General features: G+C 50.2%; 1 protein-coding gene across 3 annotated transcripts in view; it reads right to left on the bottom strand.

Moving 5' to 3' along the window:
- Positions 1-23,083, bottom strand: part of ITPR2 (inositol 1,4,5-trisphosphate receptor type 2) — a 175,758-nt gene that overhangs the window by 48,360 nt on the left and 104,315 nt on the right. For all 3 annotated transcript variants that reach the window (XM_054386630.1, XM_054386633.1, XM_054386631.1), the window contains exons 36-37: positions 22,386-22,528; positions 20,403-20,511 (exon numbers count right to left, since the gene is read on the bottom strand). In XM_054386630.1, the coding sequence (XP_054242605.1) occupies positions 20,403-20,511; positions 22,386-22,528 (252 nt within the window). The remainder of the gene's footprint in view (positions 1-20,402; positions 20,512-22,385; positions 22,529-23,083) is intronic.

Genomic DNA, 23,083 nt, shown 5'->3' with positions numbered 1-23,083 from the left:
CACTCTAGGAGTGGTTGGAGAAATCACAATTTGCTTGCAATGGATTCTCCTGCCTCTGAGCAGCTGATTACATGTTTTTATGAGGCTGTCTCAGCTTCTCAAGTTCCCACTCCTGAAACTGATGTTTATGTAAGACCCACTCTGCAAGCTGCTCACCAGGACATCAAACTGCCCCTCTGTTTCAACCTCTGCTGCTAGAACTGCTGAGGTCTCTCTGTCCCTGAGAGGGCTGCTGCATGAGCCCTGGCTGTTCCACCACACTATGTTTTGGGACACATTTAGGATGAAGCTGCTGCCATCACCATGCCATATTTCCATTGCTTCCAAGAAAATGCTGTCCCTGGAAGGCTGCTGCACACGCAGCACGCAGCTACAAGAATGCAATGCCAGATGCTTCTTCAGAGCTGCAAAGTACAGCCTAGATTGACAGTGAGCCTGCAGAAAACCTGCTCTGGAGGTCCTCTTCCTGACTGCAGCCTCTTCCTGCTGTTTCAGCAGTCCTGATGTCCCCACTAATGACATCTCTCAGGTAAAGGCTGTGCAGCACCCTCACGTTAGGGATCAAAGGCATTGTGAAAACCAAGATGAACTTCACAGTTCCAGACCTGCAGAGGCTTGGCAGCAAGCCCGTGCTCAGCATGGCTATGAAACAAACTCCACGAACAGTCTTAGGGGCTGCACAATTCCCGGCTCAGGCTATTCTGGTTATTAGGAAAATCCCCTCCTGTAGCATATCTCTGTGAAAACCTTGGTAAAGGCTGAGCAGGGTAGGAAGCAGCAAAGACAACATTAGAATCGTAGACTCATTTAGGTTGGAAAAGACATCTAAGATCATCAAGTCCAACCAAAGGTAGTGCCCCATGCTAGACCAACAGCACAGATTCACCTCAAGTTGTGTCTGCTACAGGCTGAGAGGAGTGCTGGGAGCACAGAGGTGCAGGAAACTGTGGCTGGAGATTGCCCGCCTTGGAAAGAGGTGAGCAGAGGTGACAGCAGCACAGAAAAGTGGTGGTGAGGAGAGGCAGAGGTCAGGAATTCTTTCCTCCCACACTCAAGAGGGCCCTTCAGTGGAATAGAGAAACGTCAGTGAAAAAGTGATAAACAAATACTTGGTAAGTCACACATCATTAGGTGGCAAAACTCACCATCGTGCAAAGTCATTAAAGGCCAAATTTGGCAAGACCCCAGGGGGGTTTGGGCACTTCCACGGACAACAAGAGAAGCCAGCTGCAATAGCAAATGTTAGGAAAACCAAAGCAGCTATGGGAAAGAAGCCAAAGTCTGCAGCTTCAGGGGCCACAGATTTATGATCTTACTGTTAAGGATTATCCCAAGACTTCAGGAAGAATAGAAAACTTCAGCTCTGCCTACAGTGGGGATTTTTAGACCTTCTGAAGCATCTAGTGATGGCCACACAGAGAGACAGCACTCAATCCTCTGGTCTTGTCCTCTAGCAATCCAGATGTGTTCAAAAGAGAGCACAGAACATGCCAAGGCTGTCTATGCTGGATCCATGACCCAGAGCACTGCGATGTCAGCTCAAGAGCTAAACTGGTTCTACAAAATCTCCAATGAGGAGACAGCCAGAGCAGAGCATTAAGTGACCCAAAATGTCAGCTGGGACCCTGTCTTCAGCAGACCAAAAGGAGAACTGCCATAACAACAGAGGATGTTACCAAAATGCCTGTGTGCCACCTGAGCAGGGTCTGCCATTTTTATGCTGTGTTGAGCAAAGCAGCAGTTCAGCTCCGTTCTCCAGCTGAGCTGAGCACCCCCCTTCCCTTAGCCAGGTAACTCCAGTCTTGCCCATCTGCCTCCCACAGGTGACTTTTCTGCTCCTGCCCTAAAAAAGTCCAAACTACCTCATCCTCTGAGACACCCAATAATGCTTTTGCAAAGCAGAGGCAGCCACAGCATCAGGCTCCCCAGTTCTGACGACAGCCTCTGAACACCAGAGCTTTCACTTAGCCCTAAATAACACTGCCGAGAGTGGCACCATTATTTAGCTCCTTTGATTAATGACTATGTTGCAATGACTTTGTTCCACAGCTGAGTTTCCTGTACACGTTAAAAGCCTTTCTGTCTCCCCATTAGGCCACACCACAATGCAATGGCTTTTTGCCTGCTGAGGACTGAGTGTCACACAGATGTTCCCACCTACATACTCAGTGTCCTCTGCTGGCCCCCAGGTCACTAGATGCAGACACAAGCTTTAGTGCTGGAGCTGTGGCTTCCAAACTGCTCGGGCTCAGCCAAAAGCCTGACAGATTTATACAATGGTGGAGGGATGATGCAGAACACTGAGAGGGTCCAGGTTTTGTCTCTCCTGCATTGCTGTCTTTCCATCTTTTTTCTTAGAATCACAGAATCAATTACGGTTGGAAAGGCCCTCCAAGATCGAGTCCAAACATCAACCCAACACCACCATGCCTACTAAAGCATGCCCCCAAAGTGCCAAGTCTACTGTCTACCTGTTTTTTAAATACCTCCAGGGATGTGGACTTCACCAGACTCCTTGTCCCTTCTGAATTTTCCTTCTCCCTGCCTGTCCCCTGGCTGTCCCAAGGACATGTTATCATCCATGATTTTCAGCCTCTCCCCTCAGTAACTCTGGTCATTGTGCCCCCATGCCTGGTGGCACAGCTCTAGAAGAGACTGGAACAGGGCAGGTGAGCATTTGGGAAAGCAGAATCAGGCTAAAGGCAGGGCCTGGACCTCCTCCTCCTCACTCAAATCCCTACCCTGAACACTCAGAAGAAACACACCTGATGATTCACTGCAGAAAAAGCTTTGCAGCTGACACAACAAACCAAGATAAAGCAAAATTCTCTCCAAACAAGGGACAGGGCAAGCTTAGGATGGACGAAGCCTGGCAGGCAGAACAAGCTCCGAGCCAGCGTCCAGTTCTGCAGAGGCTTCTCCTCAGATGCTGTGGCTCCTGGTGACCTGGATGGAATTGTGCTGTTAGAAACTTCACATCAGGGTGGTTCTTGGGTGCTGTAGTAGAGACTTACATTTGGAGTCTCCCTGCTGCAAAGCTCTTAACACTTTCAGCACAGGGCTTAGGTTCCATGTGAACAGGTCTGGCCAACAGCCCCATTTGCAGTGGCAAAGGCTTTATGCTGCCTCCACTGCAGAGGCCCCAACAGCTAATTAAAGACAAAATTCTGTTAGGAACCAGTCAGAGCCAGGGTCTCTGTAAGAATCCCGGGTGGCTGAGGCAGCCCAAAGGCAGGCAGTGTCTCAGAACGTGCGTGCTCTGACCTGTGTTGCAAAGGCAGCCTGGGGTAGAGTTGCCATGGATACCTCACTGCTTTAGGTGTAGGAGCTTAACATCACAAACAACTGCAGCATTAAGCCACTGGCCTCATAAAGCCAGTGCCAAACAACAACCAATCCTGAGATAATGGCTGTGGTCTGCTTCCTGATATGTGAACACCAATCTTGTGCCATGGGGCAAAAGACAAGAGCAGGACTGAGAACAAGCAGCTAGGACTGGCAGGGCTCCTGAGAGATGCTGCAGTCCCCCAGGCTTGCACTGATGCTAATGAGACCTGCATCTGGGCAGCCTGTCTCAGAGGGCTGTCCTCCTGCCTCAAGTTCTGCCTAAACAAGGGTCCAGGCTGGAGCCAACACAACACAGGCAGAAGGGGATGCAAGCAGAGCTGAACTGACTCCAATGTGTCCCTTTAACAGCAGAGCTCTCTGTACACAGCTGCCACAGGGCTCATGCTGGCTGCATTACAGGATACCTATTTCACACAAAATGCTGCTCCAGGTTCCCAGATCCTTCACAGGTCACTGGGTCGTTGTGGGGAGCTGTTAAATCTGTCTGTGTGCCTTCTGAATGCCTGCAGGAGTTGAGAGGTGCCACAGGTTTCTCAGCTGGACGAGCTTGTTCATGACTTAGATAAGGGTTGGTCTTTTCCACCCAAAATGATTCCGTGATTCCAAGACTGCAGGCCCAGCTCTATGCCCAAACCACCTCCTGGCAGACAGCCTCCCTCCAGAAAAACAGCAGCTTCATACTGATGTCTAACATTGGCAAAGGATCTTCCCCCTGTCCACTAAATCTCTGATGACTGATCCACCAAGCAACCACCAGGCAGTGAATGCAGCTGTCTCTTCCTTCACCCAGAGCAAAGGTTCCCAGGGAATCACTTGGGAAACTTTCTCCTGCTTTTGATATTAAATGACAGAGAGAGCAGGCCAGGTGCAGGGGAGGCTAGTGCTGTGTCAGGGGTTGGAAAGCCCATCTCAAGAAGACTGATGGCAGCATAAACCCTTCCACAACCTGGAGCTCACATGGAGCCAGAAGCACACATGGCTGGCTCTCACAGCACCAAATCAGATGCTCCCACAAGATCCTGGGTGAGCTATCACAAGGTTGCAGTGGGCAAACCCTGCCCCAAGGCATGGCCACCGAACAAAAAGGTTTTGCAGGAACTGCCAGGTACAAGCTACAAAGTAAGCAGAGATATAGCACTGCAGGACATGGCTTAGTGGCCATGCTGGTGTTGGGCTGATGCTTGGACTTGATGATTCTAGAGGACTTTTCCAGCCCTTACGATTCTCTGCTCTCAAATGCAGATAGGTGCAGCAATCAGGTACATTCAGCTCCCCAGAGGCAGCACAAAAACAGTCCTCAGTTTTGAACTACAGCTGCTTTAGCTTTGTACCAGTGAGGAGCAGGTGGAATCACCACGAAGCCTCTACACCAGTAAAGACCAGTTTCTTGGTGGGCAGGGCTGCAAAACTTCCTAGCTGTCTGACTGATCCTTTTCTGGAGTTCAGTTAGCACAAGAGGGGAACCTAGCCCCTCATGAACACAGAGCAGGCAGTGCTGGCAGCAAGGGCACAGGGCACACATGGCTGGAGTGACCCCATCAAAGCTCTGCTATGAGAAATCATCTTACTGGCTTTGTTGGGATTTGGATCAGGGGCAAGAGAAACCACCTTGCATTTTCCTGACCTGTTGCTCCTATGAGCAGAGCAAAACAACCAAATCCCAAGGAGGTTTGCTTGTCTGCACTCCATGAAGGACATAATCCCCACCAAAGCAAGCCACACATGAGCACCCTCAGTAGTCGTAAAGTCAGTTTGATTCTCTATGTACTGCTACAGTGAAGAATCAAATATAGCTTTTTTACTGGCATTTTTCCCTCTAACAATATTCCTGGGTCTCTTCAGTAAACAACCATTCAAAATGAGTCTGTAAGTGGCCAGAGCTGTAATTACAACAAGGTTATTTCAGACCCCAGAAAGAGGGAAACAAGGAGCTGAAGGAGCACCTTAAAGCCTCAGCTGCACCAGAACCACACAGCCAAAGCAGCCTCATGTGAGCTGTGAGCAGTGTCCCTGATCGCTCTGGGCCCTGCCAGTGCTGCAGCCTCCCTCCAAAGGCAGCATGGTTAGAGCACTTCACTGCCTGCAGACCTGGCTGAGGGCTGCTGCCACCCCTTGCCTTTCTAACACAGAGCTCAGGTAGATCTACAGCAAGACACAACCCCCTTGGTGTTCTCCAGAGACAGAGCCCCACTCCCCCTCTCACCAGGGCTGCCAGTTGCTGTCTGGCAGCATGCAGCCCTGGCACATGCAGTTCCCATGCTGTCTGCAAGCAGCGGTGCATCAACCCCTGAGCTGCTGGCTCACACACCCAGCAGCCCTCTGAAACCCACCAGCTCCAGGGCACTCTTTGCACTTCTGATTCTCAGACTCCAGCTTCACCACACTCATCACACAGAGAATGAGCTCGTTCCAAAGCAAGTAATTTGGAAGCATCTACCTTTTACCTAACAAAGTCTTATGAAGGAAAAAATATCTACATAACAACAGCAAACAACTGCTCAAGTTTAACTCAGATCTGGGCTCAGCTCCTGCAGGTGCAGCCAAGCAACAACACAGAGGAGAACCTTGGAAAACACCACACGAGACAGCAGCAGAGAGGGAAGCTGCACAACCCTGCTGGTGAAGTTTGCTAGAGAGTTACTGTGGATGCTAGTGCCTGGAGAGCCCTACTGCAGGACAGCACTGCACGCCATAAGCAGGCACATCCCACAGTCCAACCTAAGAGCCATGGATCAGGATCTTCATCAAATGCTGGCACCCCAGCACCGACTTTTAACAGTCTAAGAAACCTTCACTCAAACACAGCTCTCAGCTCCACAGCTCCAGCTGTCGGGCAGCAACATCATGCCTAATGACTAAGCAGCTTCCCCTGAAATCAGTGGCATCAGCCGTGGGGCAGGGAACTGCTCAGCCCAGCACCAGCCATATCTGCCCCAGCACCATTGCTGTGTGTTCAGAATGCAGCAGCCTGAGCCACAGAACTGCTGCATTTTCCTCACTGTTTGAAAACACACACTCTACTTTAACAAGAAATGCTGTAACTATGTCCTTGGAGGATTGTTGTTCTATACCAAAGAATTATTTCCCTGCCCCACTTCCCTCCCCTATGAATTAGTAAATGAATTTCTGCCACAAACCCTCCAACCATATTCTTCCCAATCAAAGAGTAAAAACGATACCCAAGAGAGCAGGGCAGCACAGAACTGGCAAGATCCTGCAGCCATCCAGACTGAGTGGAAAGCTGCTGCCACAGCCACATGCAGATGGACACACAGACCCAGAGAGCCCACAGGGTAAAACAGGACAGCAGCAGAAAGGATCACAGTCCAGAGACATGGCTGGAAGAACACTCTCCTGGAAGCAGACAGATGAATCATGTGTGAGCAGACCCAAGAAGATGACACACCACAGCAGACAGCACATACACTGTAACAGGCACAGAGCCCTTTTGGCTTTCTTCTGACCCTGCACAGCAGCTCAGGAAGCAATTCCTTAAGGCAAGGTCCATGTTATGGCAGAACCCAGCGTCAGCATCTATGGGCAAATCTACTCCAATCTGCAGGGGTTTTCTGCAGTTGTTCTCAGGGTTTGGGCTTCAGTGTTCTAGCAAATGGGGGATGCAATGTGTGCCTGTGAACTCAGCCAGAGTGCAGATCCAAGGAGAGGGGACTCTTACAATGCTGCAGGATGCAGTGCTGCAGGGCCTAAGTAAAGAGCTGTTCTCACAGTCACTGCACATGGCCTGAGAACAAAGTGCCAGTCCCGGCAGCAGGCACACAGCTTGCGTCATGCCCATGACAGGGCAGCCCCAGCAGCAGGGGAATGGGGGCATGGCAGGGTAGTGCAGTCCAAACCCCAAAACCTCTGCCTCCAACCTCTGTTCATCATTTGTGCCACAGGCGATGCAAGAAAGATCCAGAGGACAGAGAAGGTAGAAATACAGGTGCCAGGCAAGGGAGGGAGCTGGCAGGCATCTGTAATTGAATTCCAGAAGGACCTGGTCGGTTAGTTGTCAAAAAAAAACAACCCAACTGGTGAACATTTCCCAAATCCCACACAGTTTCAAAGCTTCATTCCCTATGAGTCTGAGTCCCAGCACTGTGTGAAAATTGTGCCACAGCAGCAAAGCACAGGGAGTCAGAACCAGGCTGCAAAGTTCTGCAGCGGGGCAGGGGGGAGAGGGGAAGTCAACCATTTCTCTTTAATTGCACATTGTAAGGCAAAACCCTTTTGCTTCAAAGTGCAAACCAAACCTCTTCTGCTGGATTTACACCCTCAGCCAGAGGCACACTGCTTTTCTGCCAACTCCAAAATGAAACCAGTTTTGCTGTACTGTGCTCCTGCAGTACCGTACTAACCCCCAATTCTGGGGGCACCTTGGTACCTCAGCAATAAAGCTCTACAAAAACTATCAAAATGGGAAGATTTTCGTTCTGTTTTTTCCATAGTGGTAGCTGAGCAAGATGTTTTCATGTGGCCAGTCTGACACCAGAGCAGGGCTCCTGCCTTTCTTTCACAAGCCATCTGATCTGCTCAAGTTGTACCTAGAGCTTTCCACACCTTTAGAGATTCTTATTCTCCTGTAATGCCTGTTAGATAGAGTCCCTATCCCTGGAGGTGTTCAAAGAACCTGTAGGCACAGCACTGTGGGACTTAGTTTAGTAGCCATGGTGGTGTTGGGCTGACAGTTGGACTAGTGGCTCTTACAGGTCTTCTTCAACCCTAATGGCTCTATGATTAGATGATAGCCAGAGTCCTAATATTCTCTCACCACAGTCTGGGGGAAGGATGGTCATTTGTTCTGAGAGGGAGCATGTTATTGCTCTCCAGCTGTCAAAACTTCTGCTTCTGCATAGCTCCTTGGACACTGCCTCTGCTGCTGAGAGGCAGGGACTGAGACCACTTCCTTACCCTCCCTTGGATGGATTAGCAAGGGATGGCAAAAGGCTCCTCCACACTGCTCAGAAAGGCTCATATGAAGTAGGAGAAAGCAAGGACTGCTAAAGCTGTAGAGAGGAACAGCCCTGGTTTGGCTCCCAGCACAGCCTAGTCTGAGCTGGACTCATTTATTTCTGAGTTGCTGCAGCAGGTTAATTCCTGTGTTGATAACAAGCAGCCCCTGGCCGCAGCCTTCTTAAACGTAACACTATCCACTCGTTGCAAGCACAGCCACACAGCCGGGGCTCAGGCTCCAGCAGCAACGGGGCATAAGGTGTTGGCTGGGTAGAAGCTCTATTGTTCTGTCCTGACTTGTGGAAAACGATCCTTGGGCAGCTGCAGCACACCTCCCTCTGCCTTCTGACAGTGATAAGTTACACACAAAAACTTGTGCTGAAAACAGAGCCCGAAGATAAAGGCAGAGCTCATTTGTCAGCACTTTTCAAGGCAGAGCTGTGTAACTCTCCAGCACAATGGACATGCAAACATCGCTGTGGCGACTGTGTACAGAGAGATGGAGTGAAAGAACATAGCAAGAGGAATAGGAAGAAGAAAATCTCTAAACACCAGGGAAAAAATCGTTTGTTTGATGCCTATTAATAAAAACAGCAACTCCAATAACAGTTTCCTCTTGGAAATGTAATCAGTCCAGGCTAGCAGCATGGAATAACATCACTGGAAAGTGCTATTGTTTGCTGAATGCTCCCCAAATGCACAGCCAGCAAGTCTGAGTGTGTAAAACACCACTGGCTCTTGGTGCAGCACAGCTTTACCAACAGCCATTTCCTCACTGGAGTGGTGGCAGGGGACATGTTTAAGAAGCAAATGTTTTTAGTGCCATGCAATCAGCCTGCCTGCAAACAGTGCACCCAAGCCCTTCGGCACCAGAGAATGCAGATCAGAACTGCAGAGGGTTTGCTTCCTTCATGGCTTCTGGGCAGCAGCATTCTCCTTTTCAAGGATGAGACAACAAACATCAGCTTCCATCAGAGGAGGAAGGATGGAATTCCAAAACGTACTTTGGAAAAAAGATGGGGTGAAGGTTGCAGGGTGGAGATGGAGCCCTCCAGCTCTCCAATGTCATTTTACTCCTCAGCTGCTCGTTAATACAAATGGTTGTGCATGTTTGAAGCCGTCCCTGTTCCTCCATGTGTATCTGGGTTGGGTTGGGCTTTTTCCCTGCAGTCACAGGACCTTCTTGGGGCAGAGAGCTGGATAAAAAAAATAGGTTTATAGCAAGAACGTTTGCAGCTTTGTACAGACATCCCTGCCTGATGCTGCTGGGGCTGCTCTCCTCCACATGAGTCGATGAGAAGTCCCAGTAGGCCACCCGCACACATCAACCTCAGTGCCTGCAAACCTGCATCCTCTGCCCGAACTGTCAGACCTGTAATGCCTGACTTGCCAACCACCCCCACCCTGCAGCCAGCTTTGCTGCCCTGGCAGACTGCTGCTGGAAGCAGGGGACAGAGCCAGCGAGGAGCACAGCCCCCAGGAAACCCGACCAGACACTGCTCCATGATGTCCTGGCAATAGGAGGGCAGAGGAGCAGGCAGGGCGAGGTTTGTTGTTTGTTTCTTTTCGCCGTCGCGGCTGCTGCCAGCGCAGGTTACATAATGCTTAATGCCAGCCCCGCTCGGCGGCACGGCGAGGGATCCGCCGGCCCCCGCCGGCGTTGCAGCAGCCGTTCATCAATCGGTGTGCCGCCAATCAGCCCATTGGCTTTCCGCGGCCCGGGCAGCAGCGCTCGGCGCATGCGGGCTCACGCCTGCTGGCAGCAGCCTTAATTGAATCTGAGGCCGGCAGCTCCGCGGCACACGTGGAGCCCCGCCGGGCTGCCAGGCGCTGCGGGCATTACATAACCGCGGGCACCGCCACCAGCCCCGCTCACGGGCACCGGCACATGGCCCCGGGCACCCAGCCCCGCTCACGAGCACCGGCACATGTCCGCAGGGCACCCAGCACCACCACCGGCCACAACAGCTCAGCAAGCAGCTGGGCTAAGACGAGGAAGCCCCAGGAGATGCAGAACATCCAAAGCGGAACTCTGCACCCAGAGCTCTCCCACCAACACTAACTCAGGCTTCCAGGGAAGGGCAGCCCGCAGCCTGCTGCCCTGCCAGGGAGCAGCTACCTACACACCATGGGCACCTCCCACATGCTGCAGCTGTCTGGGACCCAACGAGCCCCAGGCTAGCTGGCTGCCCTCAGCCCTCCTGCCTCGCAGGCTGCCAGAGGCTGGGTCACTCCCGTGTGTCCCGCTTGCTGCAGCCGTGCCCAGCCTCCATCCCACACATCCCAGCACACGCAGCAAGGCTGTCAGCCTGCTCCTGTCTGGCACATGTACACTGCAGGCACATAGAGGGAGGATTTCACCAGAAAAAAAACAGAGAACCTCCAAGATTGAGACAACCATCAACCCAACACCACCATGCCCATTAAACCCTGACCCCAAGTGCCATGGCCACAGGTTTCTTGAACACCTCCAGGGATGGGGACTCCACCACCTCCCTGCACAGCCTGTTCCAATCCCTGACCACTCTTAAAGCAAAGAAATTTTTCCTAATCTCCAACCTAACCCTCCCCTGGTGCAATTTGAGGGCATTTTCTCTCCTCCTATCAATTGTTACTAGGAAGAAGAGATCAACCCACACCTTACTCCAACCTCCTTTCAGGTGGTTGTAGAGAGGTCTCCCCTCAGCTCCCTTTTCTCCAGGCTTAACAACTCCAGGTCTCTCAGCTGCTTCTCAAAAGCCTTGCCTCAGGAGCCTGGTGCTATTCACCAGTGGATAAAATGTGTTTCCCCCCATGTCAAAGACAAGGGCTGGAGACCATTCAGGCAAGGGGGTTCCTACCCATGTCATCATCCGCAGGTCCAGCAGCCGCAGCTGATAGCAGAGTGCTGAGGGCAGGATGAGGTTAACACAGCCCAGCTTGTGCTGGTCTCAGCCCCACATCCACAGCTCACTGGCTTGGCAGCTGGTACTCCACAAACACTACCCAGTGCCTGCACACCACAAGCAGGTCTGTAGGGAAGGATGCTACATGCAGGTCACTGCTTGCTCTTGTCTGGGACCATCCTCTTGGGCTGCAGATCCTCAGAGCCACCTTCACCAAGAATTCTTCCTTCAGAACGAGCACTGTGCCTGGTTGGCCAGCACAGCAGGCATTGTCTCTGTACAGCTCCAGAAGGGACTCTTTTAAAAGCATGTTTTTTCCCAGGAGAAGCCAATGTCAGAAGAGGAATTTGTGCAGATAACCCAAAGCCAAGCTTACTGAATCAGTGATTGTGAAGACTTCGTACCATGCTTTGCAGCAAAGCTTTCATTCACAAAGCCCAGGAAGGGCACCCTGTTTGCTTGGATCACAGAAGAGAAATGGGCACCCTGACAGCTGCTAGGCTCTGCACTCCCACATGCAAAGCTCCTGCTTCCACTTTGAGAGAGACCTCCTTTGAAGGTGAGTCACTTGGTCCCCTGGAGAGGAGCCCAAATTTGGAGTTAGCTCATGGTACCTTAGACCACTGCTGCCCTGACACGTGCCCACAGCAGTAGTACCTCGACTATGGCTTCAAATCCACCAGGGCAGGACTAGGTCTTTGCTGCAAGAGCAGTCAGGCACTGGAACAGGCTGTGCAGGGAAGTGGTGGAGTCACCATCCCTGCAGGTGTTCCAAGGTGATGCTATATCTGAGTGGCCCATCACAGGGAAGATCAATTCCCCTCCTTCCCTTGTCCCTCTGCATCCCTTCTCACAGCAGGGAGATCTAGAATGAGCAAAGTGCTGGCCCCACCACACCGGTCACCGTCAGACACAAGCACTGGGGCAATCTATCTATGCCCCTACTGCAGAAGGACCTGCAGCCTCCCCAGGGCAGTTCCTACTCCAGTCAGATGGGCCCTGGGACTGGTCCCATCTGCACATGTGCCCTCCTGGCCAGAATGTGTCTGAAAGAGCTGCTTTGTGCCCTGCCACTGCTGTGCCACCTCCTGTGGCTCCAGAGGCCCCTGCTGAAGATGGAGCTCTATGTGCATGCTGTAGTTCGGGGCAATAAAGCAGCTACTTTTCAGCTGGCAGAGCTGCGATGGGAAATTAATAGCTCAGAACCGTGCAGAGGGCTTGAGAAAACACTTCTAATTGACTCTGATTTCATTACCTCAGAGCTCTCACGAGTGGCAGAGCCCCAGCTGGCTTACCAGTGAAATCTCAACATGCAGGGCTGAGGAGCAAAACTCAGAGAGGGAGCAAAGTACTGGGGACACAGAAGCCATAAACTGTTGGCTAGTTCAAAACTTCTTTGTGGCAACACTTCCCAAACAGTCTTTCTTCAGCTAAATTCAGAACAGAACATAAGAAAAAAACCACGTACAAAAAGTAGGGAAGATAGAGATGGCTTAAAAAGTCAAGAGAACCGTTCCAGTTGCAAACTGTTTAGAGTTTAAAAATCAGAATAAACACTGTGGATCAAAGTCTCTATCAGCTGGGTGACTCCCTGATTTTTTTATGTAAAGAAAAAAAAACTGCAGTGAAAGACCCATGTTATTTTCTGGCAGGCTAGGAGCTGCTGCCCAGCTAAAACGAGCTCCTGCAGTGTCCTGGGGATGGACATCAGCAGGGCACAGAAACAGCTGCATTCAGCCAGGTGACTGCAGAGCTACAGCCAGCCTCACAAAGCATCAAGCAGGGCAAATGTGACAAACAACCAGAACAACCCTTGGTGCCATCCAGGGTGCATCGACTGACCATCACCCATTGTACTGTTAGTAGTCAGCTTCCACTGGTATTTCTTCTGTCTCACAAGAGCAGCCTAGTTATCATGGGTCTGCTCACAGAGCCAGGACAAGTCATGCCCCACAGTCCATTGGCCAGCAGCATTTCCCTGACGAGGAGCAGAGGAAGAACTTCCCCACAAGGTGCAGGACTCCCTGCCTTTGGTTAAATGCACAGATCTTCTAAGAGCCACTGACAAACATTTGTGTATTTGGAAGAGTTTTATTTCCAAAGTGTTGAACTTCGTCCCAGAGGCCTGGGGGGAACCCTAGAACTGAGAACCTCTAGTTGGCTGCAGATGAGAAAAGGCCTAGTTCCAGCAAAGCTCAATGAGCAGCCAGCACAGTCCTCCTGGGGCCCTGCAGGGCACAAGGTTCTGGCACGTGTGGGCACCCAGCCAGAGCCCAGCATGGCAGAACTGCAGTGGTGCTTTGGGGCCTCCTTTGCAAGGTGCCACCTGCTGTCCGTGGAAAGCTGCTGCATGGTAAACAAGGCGCAACCTGCACAAAGTGTCCTTTGCCACCAGCTGAAAGAACACTTTCAGGCTGTGCCCAACAGAAAAAGCTCTCTGCAAAAAGCCTAAAGGGTCAAAGTGACACCGAGATAATTAAGCTCCTTAGGGCAATCAACAGCTGCAGAACAGGCACCTCATTGAGCAGCCTGGTCAGTGCAGATCTTTTAGATATTCTGGTATGCTCCTTACCAGCTCCAGAGGTCAGGTAACCATAAGTGAACCTAGCTTTCACTTCAGTAAACAAACACATGCAGAATTCACTGAAGCATATTTCAAGCTCTGGGATTTGTAGAATAAAATTGGAAGAACAAACACTCTAACGACTCAAAAGAAATCCCAAATTAACTACTTGTAATTAAAAAATCTCATGGTTTCCAAGCCAGATCTTGTGATTTGTTTGTGGCCTGACTCAGGGTTTTCAGTGCCCAGGGCTGGCAGCTCTGACTAAGCAGGGATGTGAAATAAGACTCAGAGTGCCTGCCGGCAGGCTCCTCTTTGCCTGGGACAGAGGACAAAGCAGCTCTGACAATTCAAGCTGGCAATGCCATCTAGGCACTATTCCAAGGCCAAACATGCTGGGTAAAGTCCTCATCATGCAGGGAAAATCATCCACTCCTATCAGAGGCTGTTCCTGTGGTTGCTTAAGAGCTGTTTGCAAAGCCCAGGATAACAAATTCTTTTTCCTGAAAAGGGGAGAGGGGGGAGGGGACCACACCACAGACTAGGACCTGGCCAGATGTCATCGGTGATGAAGTCCTTAGAAATGACTTCAGTATGAAACCAATCAGAGAAGGGTGGGTTCCATTTCCTCCTCATGTCTGGCGAGACAGAGACTTCCAGATCAGCTCTCATCTGTGGCCTGGAATCAAGCCTTCTCTGTCTCTTGCTTTGTGTGGCAAGGGTAAGCAAGTAATTGCAGCCATTCAAAAGAAAATAGCTTTCTCACTCCTGCTCCCTGTCAGATACTGTCTCCCTCAGTAGGCTTCCCCCAGGCTCTTCCAGCACACTGCAGTAGTTTTTCCCTGCTCCTGATTGAGGTAGGTGGCTCCAAGGTGGGGCACACATCTTCAGCCACAACCCTGGCATCCTCCTGCATGACACATACGGAAGCCTTCCCTCCAAGCATCCCCTCACATCTAGTATCTGGCAAGACAGCCTGGTCAAGGTGTGGGATCTAATTTCCACCCTCCTGCAATGCTCAACCCTCCCTACTTCCTCACAGGGTGACAGATGAAGAGCAGAAGCACAGACAGAGGCTGAATGGAGGGGCTCGGCCAGCTCTTGTTTCTTCGCTTCCCATCTTGCTATCCTAGACAAACACCTTCAGTTCTTTGTGTTTGGACTGACCGAGCCAGAACAGCACCAGCCACAGAGCCTTTCTGTAGGAGCTCAGATGCTGAAGCCCCTTCCTGAATCCCCATCCCAGAGTCCAGCAGTTTCTGTAACCCCCCGTTCACAGTGCCCTGACCATCCATCACTGGCCAAACATCCTAATGAGTCCATTACCCCCTGCTTTGTTCTGTTTGCTCTTAAGACAGAGATCAAAGATTTGGGTGTGGTGGCATCAGGCCGGTTTCATTTTCACGACCGGCTCCCAGGTCTGCCATAAATATGCATTGGCCCTCCCTAACACAACTCATAGCCTTCTGCTCAGTGCTCTCCCCAGGCCTGGTTGCTCACACATTAAACAGCGAATTTGTGACAGCCAACAGCACCCCAAGCCCAACCAAAACAACACAAAACACCTGCCAGGAAACACAAGAAGCCTTCTCCCCTTCAGGGAAATTCCAAACCAAAGGAGACATTTTCTGTTGCCCCCTCCACAACTGCAGACGTCTGGTGCTGGGCAAATGGAGCTGTGCAGGAGGAGCAGCAGGAGCTGACCTGCTCCCACAGGCAGCAGACAGAAGTCCACAATTGCCACACAGTGGTGTCTGTGGTATTGCAGCAGTCCTCCAGGCTCACCAGTAAAGACAAACCTTACCCAGCGGTGACACAGAACCTGCTCAGCAATGGGGCTCCCTGAAGAGGGAGTGGGAGGTGTGGGGGCAGAAGCTTCTTCAGCCTGAGCCAGGAACAGCTTTGTGCAGCTTTCTTCTCCACTCTCTGCAGAACAACTGCAACCATCCCAAACTTCAGCATACCTGCAACTTGTTTCTCTCCCTAGACTCAGCAATCACAGATTCCTCTGAACTCCCCTTCCCACTTTTGTGTAGCTCCTCCCAGGGTATTAAAAACTCCTGCTGCCCCTATGGGAACTGCTCCTGCTCCATGGATAAGCACAGACACTTTAGGATGTCAGCTGCATACCTGAAACAAGCACCACTACAGTTAGAGGGCCCATGGGAATGTTTTTCCTCATTTTAAGTAACTCTAGGAGCATCTCAGACACTCGATGTCCTAAGCATTTACTCCATTACAAACCAAACCATATGGTGGCAGGACACAGAATGCACATTCAAATATTTATCTTCTAACAGGACTCCACCATGGAGGTAATCTGCTGCTCACTAGGAAGAGAGATGGAAAAGGAATACCTAATCTGAAATAAATATTTATATTTATGCATATGAATATATCCTCAGGAAAAATTCAACACAGCTGGAGATGTGAACTATAAAACTGCTGACTCATTTTACACATTAACCTGCAACATATCTTTGGGCAGTCACCTAGACACTTGCCAGTCTAGAATATGCCAGAGCCTTCTACTCAAGTCCTAAAAATCTTCAGTTGCTTTATTAATTACTTAGAAGATATAACTAAAACCTGACAACAAGGGAACTTTGATCCTGATACCTCTGCGCTGTAGAATTCGATTCAAATAGCTACAATGAGCATGGATTTTAACTTCTAGATGAGCTGAAGTCTTTAGTGAAATTCACCCCACTTGTACTCAAAACACCATCAAAATAAAAATCCAGCTGCTGTTGTTCACACAAAGGATGCTGCTCAGTGCCATGGGGTTTGTACCTGAGGAGGGAGATGAAACACTCCAGCTACGTGAAGGTTCTCTTTGTTAAACAGCTCCTTTGCCTTGCACTTTCCCATTTGTTTGTAACTCAAAGTAATGCCAATGGAGCAGGATGCCAAAGACTGCAGGCAGTTACCATCTTCCTGCTGCTTTTCTACGCTTAAGACCAGATCCATAGGAAGAAACTGCTATGAAAAAAGTGTGGGAAGATAAGGAACGTCCTTGTGCCACACTCTGTGTAAAGGGGAAATGCCAGAGCAGAAATTAGGGTCTCTGGCAAGTTCAGAGCTCCTCCAGGTCGTTACTGTTTTGGCTGATGCTGTCTAAATCAGTACCAACAGAAGAAGTATTTCACAGCATCAAATGCTTCTTAAGAGGAATGATGTTACATGTGAGAAGGGCAGGTGATACAGGTTCCAAACCAATTGATCAATCAGGAGTTGGGGCTTCATATTTCTGCAGCAAATGTGGGTGAAAACATTTCATATTCTGACAATGTGATAAAAAGAAGCCACTGAGATTACAGTCTCTGGGAAAGATGTGCTTACAACCAGCCTGCCACTGGATGTGTTTATGACTTGGAGAACAAACAAATCAAGGTTTTGAAATGAAGGAATGGGCCAGTGAGCAGTGCATACCATTGCTCACTCACCTGAGCTGAAGGGTACTTGGATCACAGCGACAGCTGCCAATTACACATTGTCAAGAGAAGGCAAGATCCTGAATGCAGCTGGTCCTGCGGAGGAGTTAGGCTGTGCTCGGCTCCCAGGTGCTCCTCTGACACCAGATCAGGAGGTCCCTCTCCATAAGAGATCAGAAATGATGCGTCCTACCTGTCCTTCAACACACAAGCCAGCATGAGGCCTCACAGCCAAGAAGGTCACTGGCAGCCTGGGCTGCATGAAGAGGAGTGTGGCCAGCAGGGTGAGGAGGTTCTCCTTCCCCTCTGCTCTGCCCTGGTGAGGCCAAACCTGGAATATTGTGCCCAGTTCTGGACTCACTTTCAAGAGGGACAGGGAACTGCTGGAAAGAGTCCAGCAGACAGCCACTAAGATGTAGAGGGGACTGGAGCATCCATGCTATGAGGAGAGGCTAAGAGAGCTGGGGCTGTGCAGCCTGAAGAGCAGCAGCCTGTGAGGGGATCTCATTACACTGCTCTGGAAGAGCCTTCTGTAAGAGAGGGGCTGCAGATCAAGCATCATTCCACTTACTTAATACAACTAGGTCCAGGGCTTAACCCAGGAGATCACAATAATCACCCACAATTACTTGCAGAAGCCAGTCAATGACCAGGAGGGTTTCTGTGTCATTTACAGACTGCAAATTGAACTTCTGAAGTCAGACTTTGATTCCTAACATGAGATGTTGCAGCACCAAGCTGTATAGAGCAATGAGGTCTCCCCTCAGTCTCCTCTTCTCCCTGTTAAACACCCCCAGGTCCCTCAGCTGCTCGTCCCCAGCCCTGTTCTCCAGACCCTTCCCCTGCTTCATTGCCCTTCTTTGGACCTGCTTCAGCCCCTCAATGCCTTTCTTGTCCATATCATGAACAGCGAGTAGCAAGGTGGAGAAGCACTTGCAAGCCACACAAGCTTGTTTGCTCATGTAGCTGTCTGAGTTGATTCACTGCAGTCCTTAGTCTAAACTCCAGGGCACTCAAGAGAAGGCAGCAGGCAGAACTGTTTTGCTTGAATGTTTTCAGGCTCATTTTAAAGTGTTGGGCCCTGAGAGGAGGTTAATTTTTGGTGGGTCCCTGCAGTTATTTTGGGGAGGTTTGGTGAAGTTGATCACAGCATGCAGTTACCAAAGCAGGTCAGTTTTCCCATGTGGTGCAGTGGCATTATGGACCCAGAAAGCTGTCAGAATAAGTATGAATGATAAGTAAGAATACTGATATCTGCCTCATCTGTGACACTCTTGGCATGACATTAAAACAGATTCATCTGTTCAGGCCTAGGCCTATTTTGCTACTGGCAGGAGGTGAAGAGAGGGTTGGATTTCCCTGCCTGTGCTGCTTGTAGCTGCACAGAGCAGGAGAGCTGATGTTCTGCTCTTCCTGTCTCTGTCTTTCTTCATCTCACTTCTCTGCCTTGAGAGGCTTTTTTATCCTGTCTAGCAGGTTGCTTAGAAGCCTGGGCACTATGTCCATATGTTGCAATCAAAACAAGCAATACAGAACAAAGACACTGTGAATACTTCCTATTTCTAGCACAGGGCTCCTCTACCATAAGAGAACAAAAGGTGTTGGTTTTTATCAGGTCGTACGACAGAAGCAAAACTTTTTGTTTTAAAATCCCAAATAACTAGCAGTAGGCCTGGGCATCTTAATCACCACAGACCTTCTCTTTCTTAAGGTCAGGTTGGGGTTAAGATTGAGTCTCCCAGTTAGGTTACCTGAATGGTGGAGAATTTGTCTGGTACAGTAACTTGAGTGAGTACTGTTAATTACTCTATTGGTGCAAAAGCCTAAGTGAAACAATAGAGGCTGGGCTGTAATCAGTACCTTTTCTCAAGGTAAAGTGAAACCCAAAAACATCCCTGACTAAACCTGTCAGCTGTGAAGGGACGAAAAGAGGGCTCTGAGAGGTGAAAGACTAAACCTGTCAGCTGTGAAGGGATGAAAAGAGGGCCCTGAGAGGTAAGAGAAAGCTCTGTGATTCCTAATGAGGAGTGAGTAACACTGAGAGAATTTGGGGAATGCTCAGCAATGTGGTTAAGAAGAGTGTGGCCACCTCCCCTCTACTCCGCCCTGCTGAGGACCCATCTGGAATACTGCATCCAGTCCTGGGCTCCACAGTTCAAGAAGGACAAGGAAGTACTGGAGAGACTCTAGCAGAGAGCCATTAAGATGCTGGGGGGCCTGGAGTATCCATCCTACGAGGAAAGGCTGAGAGCTGAGGCTGTGCAGCCTGCAGAAGAGCAGCCTGAGGCAGGTCTGATCAATGCTGATCAATAGCTAAAGGGGCAGTGCCAGGAGGATGGGGCCAGGCTCTTCCCAATGGTGTCCAGTGGCAGGACAAGAGGCAGTGGACACAAACTGAAACGCAGAAGGCTCCACATGAACATGAGGAAAAAAGTCCTTCCCTGTGAGGGAGGCAGAGCCCCGGGGGCAGGCTGCCCAGAGAGGCTGTGGAGTCTTCTCTGGAGCGTTCCAAACCCACCTGGCTGTGTTCCTGTGGATTGATGCTGGGTGACCCTGCTCTGGCAGGGGGCTTGGACTGGATGGTCTCCAGAGGTGCCTTCCAACCCCTGCCATGCTGGGATTCTGGGTGGAGAAGAAATCATACAAAAGGCACAGGCACCAGGCTCAGAAAGAAGAGACAGCTGATGTCAGTCTGGACTTAAGGCTCAGGCAAGAGGCATTTGAAAAACTTTGTTTTGTGAAGGAAAGTGCAAGCAGTAATTAGACACTTGTAGGGCACAAACTATGCCACTTCTCAAAGCTGGCAGCTCTGCCTACAGTAGATTGCATATTCCCATCACCTATTTCCAAGCATTAAAAAGTAAATGGTGTGCAAACGTCTAGCACCAGAGGCAGCAGGGAAAAGCTGTACACTTGCAATTAAAACACCTCCATTTCCAGTTGATTTCATGATCTATACAGGCAGGGGTGGCACAAGGAGACTCATCTCCAGAAGTACAAGGTGCCCAAGACAGAACCACCACACAGAGGAAGGCTGTTGCTAACTCCTTCCACCTTCCCTGCCTGGACTCTTGTCAAGTCCCTGGTACGAAACTGTCTGTGTAAGGCAGGTGGTTTCTTCTGTCAGTCTGACCTCCTACCTGGCTGCATTGCTGTTGAGGCCAGCAGCATGCCCAGAGGCTGTGCTGAGGCTGTGTAGGACAGGGGTGGGAGCAGTACCTCTTCCGCAAAGTTAGTTTTCTTGTCAAGCATTTCCCGTAACGTCTGAAGAATTTTAATGCAGAGCTTTTCTTCTTTCTCCATTAGCTTCTTTGTGTGATTAATCAACCTTAAAGTAAAATATTAAACCTTAAAGAGCATTGCACATTGCTGCTAAGACATGCTACAATTTCTCCATGCAAAAATTGCCTGTCACTGTATTTCTCCTCAAGGAAAGGCAATAAAAGCAGACAAGAGAAATCATAATTAAAAAGGAAACGGAACTTTCAAGGTGCTGCAAGATGAAAACAAAGTTGCCATTTAATCCTTTCTTTATTAAGGATAACTTACTTTAACCTTTATTTAAGGGTAACCAGTGTTCACCATGGATCTTGCAAACTTTAAAGTGGCAACCTGTACGTATTTCTGACAGTTGGCAAACAACACTCAGCCAAAAGGACTCCCAGAACCCTCACGTGGAAGTGTTCCCAAGTGCAGACATTTGGGTGGACTGTAACCGTGGCTCATGTTGGCACAGTGGCCTCGCAGGACTGTTCCAAGCCAGAAAACAAGGCACATTCCTGACTCCAGCTAGCTCTGTGATGGGCCTTTGGGTTTCAGTCAGCTCAAACAGGTCCCTGTGCAGAGCTGCTCTTTGCACTGCCTCACACACTGCTAGAGAAATGTTTGAGAACACACAAGAGGAAGAGAAATCTGAGGGCACAGAGCACAGGCACTGTGGCCATCGCCTTACAGTGAAAGATGGCACCAGTAATGGTCCCAAATTACAGCCACTGAAACCAGGGTTGGGAGAGCTGGCAGGGCATCATCTAGTCCTGCACCCCATAACCCAACAGGACTGATTATGCTTAGGTCACTGCTAAGGTAGGATCATGAAACCACTTCAGTTGGAAAAGACCTTGAAGATCGAGCGTAAACCTAATATTGCCAAGTCCAGCACTAAACCATGCCCCCAAGTGCCACAGCTACACAGCTTTTCAGCAGCTCCAGAGATTAGGGCCCTAAGGGCATCCTGGGCTCAGTGGAGACACCATGCAGGACTCTCCCACTGTCATCTTCACCAGTTCCATGAGCTATGTGTCCAGAACAGAGCAGCTCCCAGGCTTGCCCTACTATCAGTATTCTTAAAGGAGCTGACCTTCAGCTCAAGACTGCTGCATCACTCTGCAAAGCATCCCTCCACCAAGGAGGGTAAAGGAATAAACCAGCAGGCTGCTCATGGGCCATGGGCCATGTCCAGTAACCCTAACTTTGATGTGATGCTGGCTCTGAACAGGAGGTCAGACAGAGGGCATGGGATGGGACAAACTCAAAATGTAGCTTAATTTTCCCAACCATATAAAGCATTATGAGACCACCTCTGCAGAACATGGACCAAGGACTCAGGAGAGCTGCCAAAGGCACTCATTGCCCCCAGGGTACTTCGGCTGAAGGGGTGAAGTTTGTCAAGGGCAGGGAGGGCTTCTCACCTAGGGACCCATAAAAAATGGCAAGACTATTCTGATGCACAGACTTCAAATAAGGCATCTGATCACTCAAGACCAATCAGGGGTGTCCTGAAATGTATTTTTAAAAGAGCTGTTGTCAGTTTAAAACTGAATATAAACCCTCACAAAACACTGGTCCTGAGCACCCCACCTTATTATGAATTCTGCTGTCTTTAGTTTCTGCTGGAGGTTTGGACAAACTTCATGGCCAGACCAGTCTGTTACGAAAATCACAGCAGAGTGAACCTGCCACACAGGTAACAAGCAACTGATGTCCCATTGTTGGACAGGCAGGGCAAGCAGCCTCTCTCTCTGCTCCTCTCCAGACTCCTAAACTGCTGAGAAATGTCAAACAAGAGATCTGACTTCAAGCTTTCAACCTGAGCTCAGACACAGCTTAAGTCACTGCTGAGAAGCAGAGGGAAGTGCTGATGCAGATGTTAGCTCCCTGCCACCTTCTCCAAAGCAGCAATCAGGTTTCCCCCCGCCCACTTACTTGGACATGAAAGCGCTGCATCGTATCCTGGCATCATTCCCTTCAGGGAAAAGCAGCTCTGGGCTGTGCAGCACATCGACCAGCACCGAGAACTCTGCTTGCATCATGGGACTGAACTGGTGCTCCAAGGAGGACACCACATCCTAGGGAAGAAGAGAGAAGAACGTCCTCCAGAACATCTACAATGCCAAGAACCCCAGAACAGCAGCACTGCAGATCTGCACAGTGCCATGGGCAGGACTACCTGACCCACTTCTGGTGGCCACCTGCAAGAGCCCTGGCTAGCCCTGGGTAAGGCAAGGCAACATCCAGCCTTTCTTCACTCCTCAAGCAGGGCAAGAGGGAGGAGGTCCCCGTTTTTGTCTGCTCTGCATCGGTGCTCACAGAACACTCAGCAGCAGTCTGAATGTTGGTGGGCTGGAAATACCCTGCTTGCCAAGCGTGGTACTGGGACACCACCTGAGGTGTTACTTCCTTGGTGTTCAGGGCTCCTCCATTTGTCTGGGTCCTGCTCTTAGCTCATGAAGTCCTGATGTTGTCTACCCACTACATGCACGTGATGATCTCCACCTTACAGGTGATCCACAGTGGCACAAATCTGGCTTCTAAACCCTGCAGTAGCCCCCTCTGCAGCCATAATGGGGCATGTGCCCCTCAGAAGGCAGAAAGGAGATCCTGTTCTGCAGACCACTTCAAGC

The sequence above is a fragment of the Indicator indicator genome, chromosome 14 (assembly GCF_027791375.1).
Source record: "Indicator indicator isolate 239-I01 chromosome 14, UM_Iind_1.1, whole genome shotgun sequence".
Lineage (NCBI taxonomy): Eukaryota > Metazoa > Chordata > Aves > Piciformes > Indicatoridae > Indicator > Indicator indicator.
Note: the sequence above shows the minus strand (reverse complement) of the source record. Positions and strands in the feature narration are given on the sequence as shown.